The sequence below is a fragment of the Lynx canadensis genome, chromosome E3 (assembly GCF_007474595.2).
Source record: "Lynx canadensis isolate LIC74 chromosome E3, mLynCan4.pri.v2, whole genome shotgun sequence".
Lineage (NCBI taxonomy): Eukaryota > Metazoa > Chordata > Mammalia > Carnivora > Felidae > Lynx > Lynx canadensis.
In genome coordinates this window covers 16,804,982-16,821,605 of record NC_044318.1, presented here as the reverse complement: position 1 = coordinate 16,821,605, position 16,624 = coordinate 16,804,982, and the positions used below count along the sequence as shown (strand labels likewise).

At 37.4% G+C, this 16,624-nt stretch overlaps 1 protein-coding gene across 1 annotated transcript in view; it reads left to right on the top strand.

The window, feature by feature from the left end:
• Nucleotides 1-16,624, top strand: part of DNAH3 (dynein axonemal heavy chain 3) — a 166,877-nt gene that overhangs the window by 100,374 nt on the left and 49,879 nt on the right. Inside the window, 1 exon segment of the mRNA XM_032591638.1 lies at nucleotides 14,672-14,775. Coding sequence (XP_032447529.1) covers nucleotides 14,672-14,775 — 104 coding nt within the window.

The window sequence follows — 16,624 nt, the reverse complement described above, 5'->3', positions numbered from 1 at the left end:
AATAGATTACATTAATTGATTTTTTAAAAATTACCTTCATTTATTATTTCTCCAAAAGATTTCCTTTTTTTTTTTAATGTAGATCCAAACTTCTGACCTATATCATTTTCCTTCTCTCTGAAAAAATTCTATTTCCTGTGGGGCTGCCCTGCTGATTATGATTTCCCTCATTTTTTTGTTTTCTGAGAAAGCTTTTATTTCTCCTCTAGTTTGAAAATATAATCTCAGTGGATACAGAATTTTATCATGGTGAGTTTTTTTCCACCAACACTTTAAATATTTCCCTCTACTCTGTTCTTTCTGGCATACTTTCTGATGGAAAGTCTGCTACAGTTCTTATCTTTGTTCCTCTATAGGTAAGATCTTCCCCAATAAACTGATGTTTTTCCACATTTTCTCTTTGTCTTTGGTTTTCTGTTGTTTGGTTATATTATTCCCAGGTGTTGAATATGGGGTGTTTTTCTTCCTTCATATTTTCTGAGCTACCTGGTTCTATAGGTTGATATCTATCATTAACTTTCAAAAGTTCTTGGCCATTATTACATTGAATATTACTGCTTTGCTGTCTCTTCTTTTTCTGGTATTCCCAGTATTAATATCTTAAACCATTTGCAATTGGCCACAATTATCCAATAATCTGTTCTTTTTTTAAATTTTTTCCTCCATTTATTTCAGGTTAGTAAGTTTATATTGTCATATATTCCAGCTCATAGATTCTTTTCTAGGCTGCATCTAGTCTATTAATAAGCTTACCAAATGCATTCTTCATTTCTACTACAGTGTTTTTGTTTTCTCTTATTTTTCTTTTGATTCTTTTTTTTCTTCATTAGCCTAATGGATTACATTAGTTGATTTTTGAATGTTGAACCAGCCTTATATACCTGGAAGGAATAAATCCCTCTTGAATGTGGTGTATAATTCTTTCCATATATTGTTGATTTGATTTGTCAGTATTTTGTTAAGGATTTTTGCATCTGTTTTGAGGAGATATATTATCTATAGTTTTCCTTTATTGTAGTATCTTTGGTTTGGGGATCAGGGTTATGCTGACCTCATAGAATAAATATGCTTTTATTTTCTGGAGAAGATTGTAGGGTATTGTAAAATGTTTTTCCTTAAATGTTTAGTAGAATTCATCATTTAGGCCTGGTGCTTTCTCTTTTGGAAGGTTATTAATTGTTGCTTCAATTTCGTTAATAGATATTGTTCTCTTCAAATTATTTCTTCTTATATGAGTTTTGTTAGATCATGTCTTTTGAGGAATTGTTTTATTTCATCTAAGTTATCAAATTTGTGGTCATAGAGTTGTTCATAATATTCCTTTATTATCTTCCTAATGCCTCTGGTATCAGTAGTGATGGTTCCTCTTTCATTTCTGATATTAGTAATTTGTGTCTTCTCTCTTTTTTTCTTGCTTGGCCTAACTAGAGGTTTATCAGTTTTATAACCTTTTCCAAGAAACAGCTTTTGGTTTTGTTGATTTTCTCTATTGATTTTCTCTGTTTTCAACTTCATTGATTTCTACTCTAATTTTTATTATTTATTTTATTCTGCTTATTTTGGATTTAATTCACTCTTCATTTCTAGTTTCCTAAGGTGGAAGCTTAGATTATTGATTTTAGAGCTTTCTTCATTTCTAATATATGCATTCAATGCTAAATTTCTCTGTAAGCATTTCTTTCACTGCATCCCACAGATTTTGAAAAGTTGTGTTTTCTTTGTTTCGTTCATTTGTTCTTTCTTTTTGAGAAGGAGAAAGAGAGGGCACTCAAGCAAGGGGCAGAGAGAGAAAGAGAATCCCAGAGAGGCAAAGAGAGAGAGAAGTGGGGCTCACCTGAAGCAGGGCTTGTGCTCACCCAACGTGGGACTCAAACTCATAAACCATGAGATCATGGCCTGAGCCAGTCAGATGCTTAATGACTGAGCCACCCAGGCACCCCTAGAAGTCTTTTTCTTAATCTTCAAGTATTTGGGGATTTTCCAGCTATCTTTTTGTTACTGATTTCTAGTCTAATTGCATTGTGGACTGAGAGTATACACTGTATGATTTCTACTCTTTAAAAATTTTAAGGTGTGTTTTATGGCCCAGAATGTGGTCTCTCTAGGAGAATGTTCCATGTGAGCTCGAAAAGGATGTATTCTGCTGTTGTTGAAGTAATCTATAAATGTCAGTGAGGTCCAATTGATGGTGAAGGTGCTGTTTAGTTTAACTCTATCCTCACTCATTTTCTACCCAATGTCAATTGCTGATAGAGGGGGACTGAAGTCTCCAACTATAATAATTGGATTTTTCTATTAATTTTTGCAATTCTATCAGTTTTGTCTTATGTATTTTGGTGTTCTTTTCACATTTGTAGTACAAAAATAGTATCTAGTTTTAATTTCTTCTCTTTTTAACTGTGAGATTGAATTATGTATATATAATTAATTATTAATTATATGTTATATGTAATTTATTATTAATTAATAATAATTATTAATATAATAAATACATATACTTATAATGTAATATAAATTATATTCTAAATTATCATTTATAATAAATAAATAATAATTGATAATTAATTATATATAATTAAATCTCACAATTAAAAAGAGAAGAAATTGAAATTAGATTATATAGTATTTTATAATTATTAGATTATATAATTATTAATATAATTATATTATAATTGATAACTATTAAGATTATATTAATCATATAATTAATAATTAATTATATTATATATATGTATAAAGCAACTGTTTGTTTCACCTATGTTCTGAATGGTTTGTGTTCTTTTTTTAATATTCTACTGTAGGGTTTTGTTTTGTTTTTTAACATACTATATCTAGATGTATGTCTCCTTTTGTCTATTTTCCCTGGAATGTGATGAGGCCTTTCCATCATCGAGGGAAATTTTTATTGTCTGGCTTCCATATCTATCATCTCTTTCCTTATTTTTGAGTTTTTGCCTTTTTAAGATAGTTTTTTTTTTTTTCATTTTAATATGTCACCCACAACTTCAGTTATGCTTTTAGTGCCTTGCATGGTGTTGGTTCTGCTGTTGTTACCTATTGTTTCCTTATGATCCTTTCTTAGTGTAATGATTAAAAACAAGTCACATTGTCAGGGCTTGAATCCTGCCTTCAATACTTAGTAGTGAGGAAGTTCCTTATCCCCTCTCAGTCTCCTCATTTATAAAATGGGGACAGGGCACCAGGGTGGCTGTCACTTAAGCATCCAACTCTTGGTTTCGGCTCAGGTCATGATCTCATGGCTCGTGGGTTCATGAGTTCAAGCCCCACATGAGGCTCTGTGCTGACATCATGGAGCCTGTTTGGGATTCTCACTCTCTCACTCTCCCTCTCTCTCTGCCCCTTCCCCCCGCATGTAATAACAGTATGTAGTCATGGTGTTCTTACAAGAATTAAATGAGTTAATACATGTAAACACATTTAGAATAAAAGCATGGTATGTAGAAGATGTTAAATATCAGCAATTTTTATTGCTGTCTTATCATTGTCACCATCATTCTATTAACTCATCCATCTTCCTTTTTTTATCTCATGTGGCCTTTTTATCTTAGCCTGTTTTCTCCTTATGGCTTTCTTTCCTGTTTCATTAAAATGATAGCAATCAACCATAAAAGACCCCATATAGCCAAAGCAATCTTGAAAAAGAAAACCAAAGCAGGAGGCATCACAATCCCAGACTTCAAGCTATACTACAAAGCTGTAATCATCAAGATAGTATGGTACTGGCACAAGAACAGACACTCAGATCAATGGAACAGAATAGAGAACCCAGAAATGGACCCACAAACATATGGCCAACTAATCTTTGACAAAACAGGAAAGAATATCCAATGGAATAAACACAGTCTCTTCAGCAAGTGATGCTAGGAAAACTAGACAGCAACATGCAGAAGAATGAACCTAGACCACTGTCTTACACCATACACAAAAATAAACTCAACATGCATGAAAGACCTAAATGTAAGACAGGAAGCCATCAAAATCCTTGAGGAGAAAGCAGGCAAAAACCTCTTTGATCTTGCCCACAGCAACTTCTTACTCAACATGTCTCTGGAGGCAAGGGAAACAAAAGCAAAAATGAACTACTGGGACCTCATCAAAATAAAAAGCTTCTGCACAGTGAAGGAAACAATCAGCAAAACTCAAAGGCAACCGACAGAATGGGAGAAAATATTTGCAAGTGACATATCAGATAAAGGGCTAGTATCCAAAATCTATAAAGAACTTCTCAAACTCAACACCCAAAAAACAAATCATCCAGTGAAGAAATGGGCAAAAGACATGAATAGACACTTCTCCAAAGAAGACATGCAGATGGCCAACCGACCATGAAAAATGTTCAATATCACTCATCATCAGGGAAATACAAATCAAAACCACAATGAGATACCACCTTACATGTGTCAGAATGGCTCACATTAACAATTCAGGCAACAACAGATGTTGGCGAGGATGTGGAGAAAGAGGATCTCTTTTGCATTGTTGGTGGGAATGCAAGCAGGTGTAGCCACTCTGGAAAACAGTATGGAGGTTCCTCAAAAAACTAAAAATAGAACTACTCTACAACCCAGCAATTGCACTACTAGGCATTTATCCAAGGGATACAGGTGTGCTGTTTTGAAGGGACGCATGCACCCCCATGTTTATAGCAGCACTATCAACAATAGCCAAAGTATGGAAAGAGCCCAAATGTCCATCGATGGATGAATGGATAAAGAAAATGTGGTATATGTGCACAATGGAGTATTACTCGGCAATCAAAAAGAATGAAATCTTGCCATTTGCAACTACGTGGATGGAACTGGAGGGCATTATGCTAAGTGAAATTAGTCAGAGAAAGACAAAAATCATATGACTTCACTCATATGAGGACTTTAAGAAACAAAACAGATGAACATAAGGGAAGGGAAACAAAAATAATATAAAAACAGGGAGGGGGATGAAACAGAAGAGACTCATAAGTATGGAGAACAAACTGAGGGTTACTGGAGGGGTTGTAGGAGGGGGGAAGGACTAAATGGGTAAGGGGCACTAAGGAATATACTCCTGAAATCATTGTTGCACTCTATGATAACTAATTTGGATGTAAATTTAAAAAAATAAAAAATCAAATTAAAAAAATGGTAGCAATCATCATCATCATCATCATCATCTTTTTGTAGTCTATTTAGGATTCCAAACGGTTTCCTGAAATTTGGTTTTGAGTCTTGCATTAAACAAGGTTCAAGGATATACTCTTGAAGTATGATCTCCATATTATATTCCTTTATATTGCAGTATTTTTTCACAGTTTCCGTATGCTGTTTTCTGCTTCCTCTATCCTTCCAGATCAGTCTGTTCATGCTTTGTGTCAACAAAGATGGTTCATGAAGTTCCCTTGACCCCACTCTTGGCCCACTTTGTGTCAACATCTTTCCTTTCCTTCTGCAGCTAGCAGGCTAGTGATATATATATATATATATATATATATATATATATATATATACACACATACACACACACATATGACTCCCACTCAATTTCTAGGTAACTTTGCCCTATAACATCTCCTATCTACTGTGATGGCATGTGTCCTCCCTCCACATCCTAGTCAACTGATGCGCTATTTAAAACAAAAATTCCACATATACGGCTTCTTTGTCTATCTTCTTTTGCAGCACCTACTTTACTTAAAAGCCAATTTGGTTCTGAAAAGACCATTCATAAGACTAAAATGACACCTTGCAAGTGATCATTGCAAACCTGTCCATGGGAAGTTAAGCTTTACTTTTTCTTCATGGTAATCCCACATCTCTCTTTCTGCTAGTTTTCCAAATTGTCACAGCTTTTGGACATGATCAGGGTAAATAATATTCATATAACACTTTTAAAATAAACCTAAATGCTATAAACTCTGCTCTAGAGTAAGAAGCAATAGGATGGCCAAGATCCAATGACCACATACGATCAACTAATGCCATCTGTTGGAGGCAGCCTTTTCTATTTGTTTCATCTCTGAACATTCTAGAAAAGGGAAGTTTCTCAACAGAGGGGCATTTGTGGCTCTTTACTCTGGAAGACCGTATCTCACTGAATTTAAGGTGTTCTGACTGACTCCTCCTTACTCATATGGTCTGGGACCCTATTGCACTTCTCAGCTATACGGGGCACCTGGGTGGCTCAGTCGGTTAAGTGTCCGACTTCGGCTCAGGTCATGATCTCGCAGTCCGTGAGTTCAAGCTCCCCCACTCATGCTCCTGCTCTCTCTCTCTTGCTCTCTTTGTCTCAAAAATAAATAAATATTTAAAAATTAAAAGAAAAAAATAAGAGGCAAGGATAAGGAGAAAATGAGACAGTACTCCTGGATTAATACCTGGTAGGGCAAAGGAACAGCTACACAATTTTCTGTGTGGGATGGAACCTGAGTCTCTGCATCCTAGTGGCCTTTATTGCCTTTCCTCATGAAATCTCTTTTTAAAAAAATTTTTTGTAACATTTATTTATTTTTGAGAGAGAGCGTGAGTGAGGGAAGGGCAGAGAGAGAGGGAGACACAGAATCTGAAGCAGGCTCCAGGCTCCGAGCTGTCAGCACAGAGCCTGACATGGAGCTCGAACCCGCGAACCGTGCGATCATGACCTGAGCCAAAGTCAGACGCCTAACCGACTGAGCCACCCAGGCGCCCCCCTCATGAAATCTCTTGAGGTAAGATTTCTTATTCCAGCTGGAGATGCTGCTCAGATTTTTTTTTCAGTCTTTATTTTCAATGACATCATTCCACTTCTTTTTCTTTTTGGCTTAATAAGTATTTTAGTGTGAAATTTCAAAGTGCCTAGCCAGAACCCATTTGAATCAAAGACATGTTTTAAGTACTAAGTATGCTTTTTTTATATATAACAACTTTATGGAGGTATAATTTACATACCATAAAATTATCCCATGTAAGTGTACAAATCAGTGGCTTTTAGTAAATTTGCATAGTTGTGCAACTGTCACCATAATCCAATTTCAGAACATTTTCATCACCCTGGTAAGATCCTTCAGGCCCATTTCCAATTAATCCCTGTTCCCATCTTCAGTCCCAGGCGACCACTGACCTGCTGTCTATATATTTGCCTTTTCCTGGTATTTCATATGCATGAAATCATGGAGTATGTGACCTCTTGTGTCTAGCTTTGAGTATACATTCTTATTACCACCTTAAAAAGCTTTAAATGCCTTTCTAGCCTTTCCACAAGGAGCCAAGGTTAAAATTCTCACGGTAAGACCTCCAGGGAGGCTTCCCTGACCTTATGGGACATTGTGTTCTGGGCTTTTCACATTCAGGAGCTGTGGGATAAGTAGACTTCTGAGATAAATGATGGAGGAACTACACTAGGGAGCATACGTTAAGGAAAGCAAACAGACCTTTGAGGGATTCTCTCAGGGTTGGGTTCACATCATCTGACATGTATCCTTGTTTGTCAACTAAGAGATTTATTTATCCATCTATTCATCTATTCACTGTATGCCCTTTATCTTTTTTTAATTTATTTATTTAAATTCAAGTTAGTTAACATACAGTGTGGTATTGGTTTCAGGAGTTGAACCTAGTGATTCATCACTTACATATAACCCCCAGTGCTCGTTAACCCAACAAATGCCCTTGTTAACACCCATCACCCATTTAGTCCTTCCCCCCACCGACCTCACCTCCAGCAACCCTCAATTCATTCTCTGTATTTAAGAGTCTCTGAGGGTTTGCCTCCCTCTATGTTTTTATCTTATTTTTTCCTTCCCTTCCCCTATGTTTATCTGTTGTGTTTCTTTTAAATATATATTTTTTTGAGTCAGAGAGATAGAGCACAACCGGCGAAGGGGCAGAGAGAGAGGGAGACACAGAATCTGAAGCAGGCTCCAGGCTCTGAGTTCTCAGCACAGAGCCCGATGAGGGGCTCAAACCCGTGAACCATGAGATCATGACCTGAGCCGAAGTCAGATGGTTAACCAACTGAGCCACCAGGCGCCCCTATCTGTTATGTTTCTTAAATTCCACATATGAGTGAAATTACATGGTATTTTGTCTTTCTCTCACTGACTTATTTCATTTAGCATAATACATTCTAGTTCCATCCACGTTGCAAATGTCAAGATTTCATTCTTTTTGATCACTGAGTAGTATTCCATTGTGTGTGTGTGTGTGTGTGTGTGTGTGTGTGTGTGTGTGTATCTCACATCTTTTTTATTCATTTATCAGTGTGCGCCCTTTGAAACCTCACTCCTTTGTTGAAAAGTTTACCTTATTGGAGTGCCTGGGTGGCTCAGTTCGTTGAGCGTCTGACTTTGGCTCAGGTCACGATCTCACACTTTGTGGATTCAAGCCCTACATCAGGCTCTGTGCTGATAGCTCACAGCCTGGAGCCTGCTTCAGATTCTGGTCTCCCTCTCTCTCTGCCCATTCCCTGCTCATGCTCTCTTTCTGTCTCTCTCTCTTTCAAAAATAAATAAACATAAAAATTTTTTTAAAAAGTTAACCTTATTCTCCCAAGTGCTGGAGAAGAACACAGGGTGAAGTGGGGGGGGGGGGAGGTCAGAGGTAATAGAGACAGAATATGCCTTCCTGGATTTCTACTATTCTCTCCTTTTCTTCCCTTGTACTTGGAACAGAGTTTGAATTAAAATCACAGTGCAGAGTGAACAAGAGCCATTACTCTGATAAGAACCAGAGACCTAGAGCTGAATCTTCTCAGTGCCTGTGTGCTCAGAGCTATGCTACATGTTTGACACATATATCTCTCATTTACCCTCTACAGTGACTCTCTGAGCTTCACATAAAATCAGGCCAATTTTACAGGTGTACAAATGGTAACCTTGGCCAAGGTCACATCGCTTAGCAAATCTACTTTTACTCACTTGAGGCTTTCCTTTTTGGCCTTAATCTTCCTGTGTCAAGCAACAAACTAGCTCTATTGAATCATAACATCCAGGGAAGGGAGACAAATGCTTTTCTGAATCATGCTTTTAGTGTCTCCTTTTTTGTTGTAAAACAATTCAGTTCTATTTTTTAAAAACGACCAAAAAATATCTCTTTGTTCATACCACCCTGTCCCAAGTATGTCAGAAAAACTTTTCTTTGTTTTGTCTACCTGATTTCATCTCTTTACCTCTTTAGCATAATGACATATGTTCTATTTTTTATTCTATTTTCATCTGTCATTGCTTTTTGAAAGCAATTTGATATGTTGATACTTAGTTTTTGCAAAATATTCCATTCATCTCATAAGACATAATTTTGACTGGTCTCCTAATGTGAGACATGTAAATTATTTCCAAATTTTTGCTATCACAGATGGTGCTGCATAGCCATGTATAGAGATTATTTTCATTCTGAATTATTTCCTTATGATAAATTCCCAGAAGTGGGATTTCTGGCTTAGACTACAGAACATTTTTGTAGCTCTGTAAGCATAATGCCAGATTGCTTTCTAAAAGTGTTTTGCTAGATTAACTTCTAGGTAAAGCTGCAGAGGGGTGTAGGATAACAGAGCTCCCTCCTTTAATACCTAGTGAAATGAACAAAAACAACAACAAAATTAAGCCTAAAAATATCCCAGCAATAATTATAGAAAATGTTCCATCTTGATTCTGTCTATAAACATTAAGAAGTGATGGACAGGAAAAGTAAAACTAAGATCTGGCATGCTGCATCTTCCAACCTAGACCCCACCACCCCCGTCCTCCTAAGAGTAGTTTTGGGAGGAAAGGTGGTGAGTTGACAAAATTCTGAGAGTTCTCACTGGTAATCACCCCTGTGGAGAGAAGTGGATTACAGTGGCCTGCAGATGCAAAGAATGTCTATGAGAAATCCTTGGGCATGAAGCACCTGCATGCTTCTGTAGAATCTTAATACAAGTGGGAGAAACTACGAGGGTTTGCACCTTCCACAGTCTATGCTGCATCAGGGTTGTGAGATGATGATACAGGAATGTGGGACATTTTGCTAGCTGGGATGGGAGTGGCACCATAGTTCAGGAACCTTGGCCAAATTGTAGAAAGAGAGTGTAGAGCCCAGGTTTCCTAGCAGGGGCAATTGAGAATTTTCTTTTACCCGGTCCATGTAACCTCATGCTACAAAAAAGAAAGCCACTCACTAATCCTTGAATTGTGGTCAGGAAAGTGGAGGAGATAAACTGGCCTCAGATAACATTAGGAAAGATGTCAGGAACTTACCTGATTGTAACAGAGCAAGAATGGTATGGAAATTGCAAACATGAGAGAGAGAGAGAGAGAGAGAGAGAGAGAGAGAGAGAGAGAGACAGACTGAATGAATCTAAAAGAAAAATTACCTAAGAAACATAAAATATTTCTGTTGAAAGAACTTAGTTATAACAATTTAATTTCTTAAAAAGTTCATAGACGAACATGTGGTACTGGCAAAAGGATAGATATTTAGCTCAGTGGAATATAATTGAGAGTTCAGAAACAAGCCCCTCACATTTATGGTAACTTGCTTTTTGGCAAGGGTACCAAGATAATTAAATGGAGAAAGAATAATCTTTTCAACAAATGGTGCTGGGTCAGGTGAATATTTGTCATAAAATAATGAATTTGGACCTCTACTTTGCACCATAGTCAAAAATTAACTCAACATGAATGAAAGTCCTAAATTTAAGAATTAAAACTTGTAAAATTACTAAAGAAAAAATAGGTGCAAATCTTCATGACCTTGAACTAGACAATGGTTTCTTAGGACACCAAAAGCACAGGCAATAACAATAACAACAAATAGGTAAACTGGACTTAATCAAAATTAAAAACTTTTGTGCTTCAAAGGACAATGCCAAGAAAGTGAAAAGACAACCCACAAAATGGGTGAAGCCTTTTTACAATCATATGTATGATAAGGGACTTCTATCTGGAATATATAAAGAGGTAGTACAACATAATAATAAAAAGATAACCCTACTAAAAAATGGGCAAAGTAACTGAATAGACATTTCTTCAAAGAAGATACACAAAGAGTCAATAAACACGTGACAACATTGTTAGCCATCAGGAAATGCAAATCAGAAGCACAATGAGATACCACTTCACAACTAGGATGAGAATAATAAAAAAGAAAACAACAAGTGTTGGTGAGAACATGGGAAAACTGGAACGCTTACGTACATAATGGAAATGTTAAATGGTACAGCAGAGTTGGAAAACAGTATTTGACAGTTCCCCAAAACTTAAACATAGAGTTGCCATATGACCCAGCAATTCTATTCCTAGTTCTATGCCCAGGAGAAACAAAAACATGTCTACCCACAAACTTCTACACAAATGTTCATAGCAGCGTTATTCATAAAGGCCAAAAAGTAGAAACAATCCAAGTGTCCATCAATAGATAAATGAATAAATAACAATATCCATATAATGGAATATTACTCAATAATTTAAAAAATTGAAGTAATAATACATGCTACAACATGGATGAACCTTAAAAATATCATGCTCCTGGATGCCTGGATGGCTCAGTTGGTTAAGCATCCAACTCTTTTTTTTTTTACTTAAAAAAATTTTTTTTTCAACGTTTATTTATTTTTGGGACAGAGAGAGACAGAGCATGAACGGGGGAGGGGCAGAGAGAGAGGGAGACACAGAATTGGAAACAGGCTCCAGGCTCTGAGCCATCAGCCCAGAGCCTGACGCGGGGCTCGAACTCACGGACCGCGAGATCGTGACCTGGCTGAAGTCGGACGCTCAACCGACTGCGCCACCCAGGTGCCCCTAAGCATCCAACTCTTGATCTCATGGTTCCTGCATCCAGCTTTACGCTGACATCACCAAGCCTGCTTAGGATTTTCTCTCTCCTTCTCTTTCTTTGCTCCTCCCCAACTCGTGCATGCGCTCTCTCTCTTAAAATAAATTAATAAACTTAAAAATATATAAAAATCATAATGAGTAAAAGAAGACAGCTACAAAAGAACACATATTGTGTGATTTCATTTACATGAAACATCTGGAATACACAAATCTGTAGAAACAGTAGATTAGTGGTTGCCTAGTGCTGAGAGTAGGAGGGGGAAATGAGGGGTAACAACTAGGAGATATGGGGTTTCTTTTTCATGTAATGAAATGTCTTAAAATTGGTTATAGTATAGTTGCACAACTATGAATATTAGTACATCACATATACATTTTTAGTAAAGCTATCTTTTAGAAGTTTGTAAATGAGGTGAAAAAATCACAGAATTAGAGGAAAAGTGGGATTGAAAAACCACAAAACAAACTGACAATGAGACAGTACCATTAGTGGTCTAATAAATACATTAGGAACAGCAAGAAATAAAATGTATAAATCTAGGTATCTCATAAATGGCTTAGAGGGGAGGTTTGAGAGAACTACACTTACTATAGAAGAAAAAAAAACCAAATACATTAAAGCAATTATCAATATGATTGATATAGAGGCCAAACCATGCTGATTCCTTAAGTGGGTAACCCAGTAAATAGTATAGATAATATATACAAAGGTATATATGAGAGGAGGGGTTTCTGGGTGGCTCAATTGAGTGTCTGATTCTTGATTTCAGCTCAGGTCATGATCCCAGAGTTGTGGGATCGAGCCCCACATCCGACTCTGCTGAGCATGGATCCTGCCTGGATTCTCTCCCTCTGTCCCTCTGCCCCTCTCCCCCACTTACTCTTCTATATATATAATAAAAAATAAAATAAAAAATTTTAAAAAGATATAAATGAGAAATTGTTCCTCAAATGAACAACTGTTTCTACAGATTGTGAGTATGCCGTGTTTCAAGAAAAAGTGATAAAGAATAATTGACCAAAAGATATAGCCTGATTAAATTATTAAATTTACAGATAAAAGAAATTACATGATACATATAGATAAGGAAAAAAAGTCAGTGAAGAGGGAAATATCTGATGGACCTCAGATTTCTACACAGCAACTTAGTATACAGAGAAACATAAGAGAACAGTCAGAAGTCTGAGAGAAAGAAAATGTGACTTGAGACTATCACTCTCAGCCAAGTCATTGTTCAAAAACAAAATCAGTTGGCAGATACTCCCAAACTTGCAAGAGCTGAGAGAATGAAGCACCGTAAGTCCCTTCTTGGGGGAAACAAAAAAAAAAAGGAAAGAAAATAAATTTTCCGACTAACAGATCGATCAAAACAAAGAGCTTTTAAATGGGCTGTGTTAGAAGCCATGAATTTGAGCAATGAATCTATTGAAACTAGACCTAAGACTAAGGAATGGGAGAATTATGGTCATCATCAACAACAAAAGGAGTCAGAGGAGAGGAGATGGAAGGAAAAGTGAGTTAATCACCTCATAGCTTATGAATGAATCAGGGAAATTGGTCTAACATTGAGTCACATGTATTTACAAATGAAATATAATGTCAGGATTTGCTACAAAAGACTCCACACAAATAAAGGAGAATGGAAAGGAAAGGGAGTTGGTTAAGTGTCCAGCTCTTGATTTTGGCTCAGGTCACACTCTCACTATATGTGAGATCAAGCCACTCATTCAGCTCTGCGATGACAGCACGGAGCCTGCTTGAGATTCTCTCTCCCTCTCTCTCTGCTCCTCCCCTGCTTGCTCTCTCTCAAGATAAATAAACATTAAAAAAAAAAGAAATTTAACATCTTTATTTTAAAATAGTATAATAGATGATATATATAACATATATGTGATACATATAATATATGTGATATGTAAGTACATAATATATGGTATACATTAATAGAATATATAATTCTATATTAATATATCACATATAATTATATATCATAGTATAATATACAATGTCAAATGATCTTATTCTTATCAAATCCTTTCATCTGTCCTTCCATGTTCAATGTGCTTGTGTGTCTAAAGAGAAAGCTAGAAGTATTGCCATCAAAAGTTATTTCTAGAGGGACGCCTGGGTGGCTCAGTTGGTTAAACATCCGACTTCAGCTCAGGTCATGATCTCACAGTTTGTGATTTCAAGCCCTGTTGGGCTCTGTGCTGCCTGGAGCCCACCTTGAGTTCTGTGTCTCTACCTCCCTCTCTGCCCCTCCCCTGCCCCTGCTCATGCTCTGTCTCTCTCTCTCTCTCAAAAATAAATAAATATTTTTTAAAAAAATTTTTAAAAAGCTATTTCTGGATGTGAGATCTGATTTATTGCCTCCTTTTATTGTCCTTTTCAGTACTTCCCATTTTACATATTAAAATAATTATTTATATAATTAGTACCTATCATTTTTTATGCAAACTGTAGAGTCATTACTCTCTAAAAGATATTTTTCCAATTTATACAGTTACCATTAATGTGTAAGTTTTATGGGGCGCCTGGGTGGCTCAGTCGGTTAAGCGTCCAACTTCGGCTCAGGTCATGATCTCGCGGTTTGTGAGTTCGAGCCCCGCATTGGGCTCTGTGCTAACAGCTCAGAGCCTGGAGCCTGCTTCAGATTCCGTGTCTCCTCCTATCTCTGCCCCTCCCATGCTCATGCTCTGTCTCTCTCTGTTTCTCAAATAAATAAACGTTAAAAAAAATTTTTTTTAAATGTGTAAGTTTTACCACAGCTTGGCTAATACTGGTAGATACACATTTTCAGATGTCTATAACTGAGGTGGTTAAACACCTCAAATATGAAATGTAAACCCCTGGGGTGCAAATGACCTGTTTTGTTTCTTTGAATCCAGGGAGCATCTATGATTTTTATTTCCTCAAGGAAGGTAGTGGACATTGGTACACATGGACAGAGTATATTACTAAAGAAGAGGAAAATATCCCAGCTAATGCCAAGGTAAAAGAGAGGTATTTGTCATGGAACTTTGGTTTCTAAAATGACCTGAACTTTCTCCAAGGTGGAGGAATTAACGTCAACTCTTTATTAGCATTTTTAAGAACTTTCTTTAGAAAAAGTTTCAAACATGAGCTGGATCAGCCTTCAAAAGCTTGGACTTTAGAATTAGAGGCACAGATTCCTTACTCGGCCCTCACACTCTCTGCCTCAGTTTACTCAGCTACACAATAGCAAAAAAAATACTTGAAGGATGTTTGAGAGAATTGAAGGTAATATACCTGAACACGTGGCACACATCATGTGCTAGATCCATGTTGATTGCTATTTTGATTATTATCATTGTCATGTGGTCAGTTATTAATGCTGGGCAGTCATCAGTCCAATGCTGGGCGGTCATCAGTCTTACCTCTCAGACATCTCAGCCAAAAAGGATCATTGTCTTTTCTTCAAAATTCCCAGAGAAAGATTTCCTTGATCAGAATTCTCAGAAAAACAGGTCTAGCTGTTTTTCTCAGCTCCAACTTCTCCTTGTAGAAAATTTGCCTCTATTAGTAGTTTCTAGTGAACATACTTTACCTTTCTGGGGGTGGTTGCAGATCATTCAGGCCCCAGATGGAGTGGTGGACAATGTATAGAAAAGTGGGAATATTGACAGTCAAGTCAGGCAGCCAGCAGGGTGACAGCTGCTCCTGAAGATGGTGTGATAAGCAGAGGTGGATGTGTGCTGAATTTTGGGCACACTCTGGAGGCTGAGTGTTGTGCAGAAGCCCTGAGCATGGAGGTCCAAAACTTTAATTCTCCTTAAAGAGCTTAGTCACCTGAACCTCCAGGGGGGGTTGAAATCACACTGAATTCATACAAATAAGAGAGTCCTATGCAGAGAAGATTTTAAGTTGTGCTGAAAATTTTCCCCTTGTCAAAGTGTTGTGGTCTTTGAAAATAAAAATCTCTGAAACCCAACTTGCTTTAAATTCCATCTTGATAGAAAAATAAGCATTTTTCACCTGGCCCTGTATTCAGCACCACTTACTGGCCACATGACTTTGGACAAATGAGCCAGTAATCTTCCAACCTCAGAGGGTTACTGGGAAAACTGCAGGGGATAATATAGGCAAAGCCTCCTAAGCTCAACACCTATTAATGCTCTTCCTCTATACTTCAATTCCCTTGCCTTGTCCCTTTTCCTTTGAGCAAATTACTTATCAAAAGAAGCCCAGCCTTTTTCTGCCGATATTTACAGGGCTGCCTTGTTGCACAGACTCACTTGGTGCCATTGGCATTGTGGTCTAGCTTTGCTTTAGTGGCACCATTTACATAAAACACAGTAGGAATGGTACTTTCTGGAGTTGTGCAACACACTGGCTCCATGTTCACTAGCCCCTTCCAGCCTAAACATAAGGAGATGTCAGTATATGATATACATCTTCCAGTCCCTTCCTCTGTCCCCATGGAAGGACCAAATGTGACCAAATGGCCAATGACAGTGTTCAGGCTCAAAGAAGCCAAGTAAGGTAAGGTATTCTACTCAAAGTAATAGGGAGTCCATGACTCCAAACCAAGCCCTTAGAGTCCAGGTGGGGTTTGAATACCAGAAAGAGTGTTGTAATCCCCATATTGGAAAAAGGGTTAAGTGGGGGTGGGTCCTAGAACCAAGGATCCAAGTGTTGGAAAAAGGCAGAACAGGAATGAGTGCAGGGAAGGGGGCTAAGTGTCACAACCCACCCTCCTGAGCCAAGCAGTATGGAAGATGACATATGGGAGGTGGACCTTCCTTGCCTGGGGCAAGGCAGACAGGTTGGTTCAGAGCAATGATCTCAGAGGGCAACAACTATAAACTGATCATTAGTGT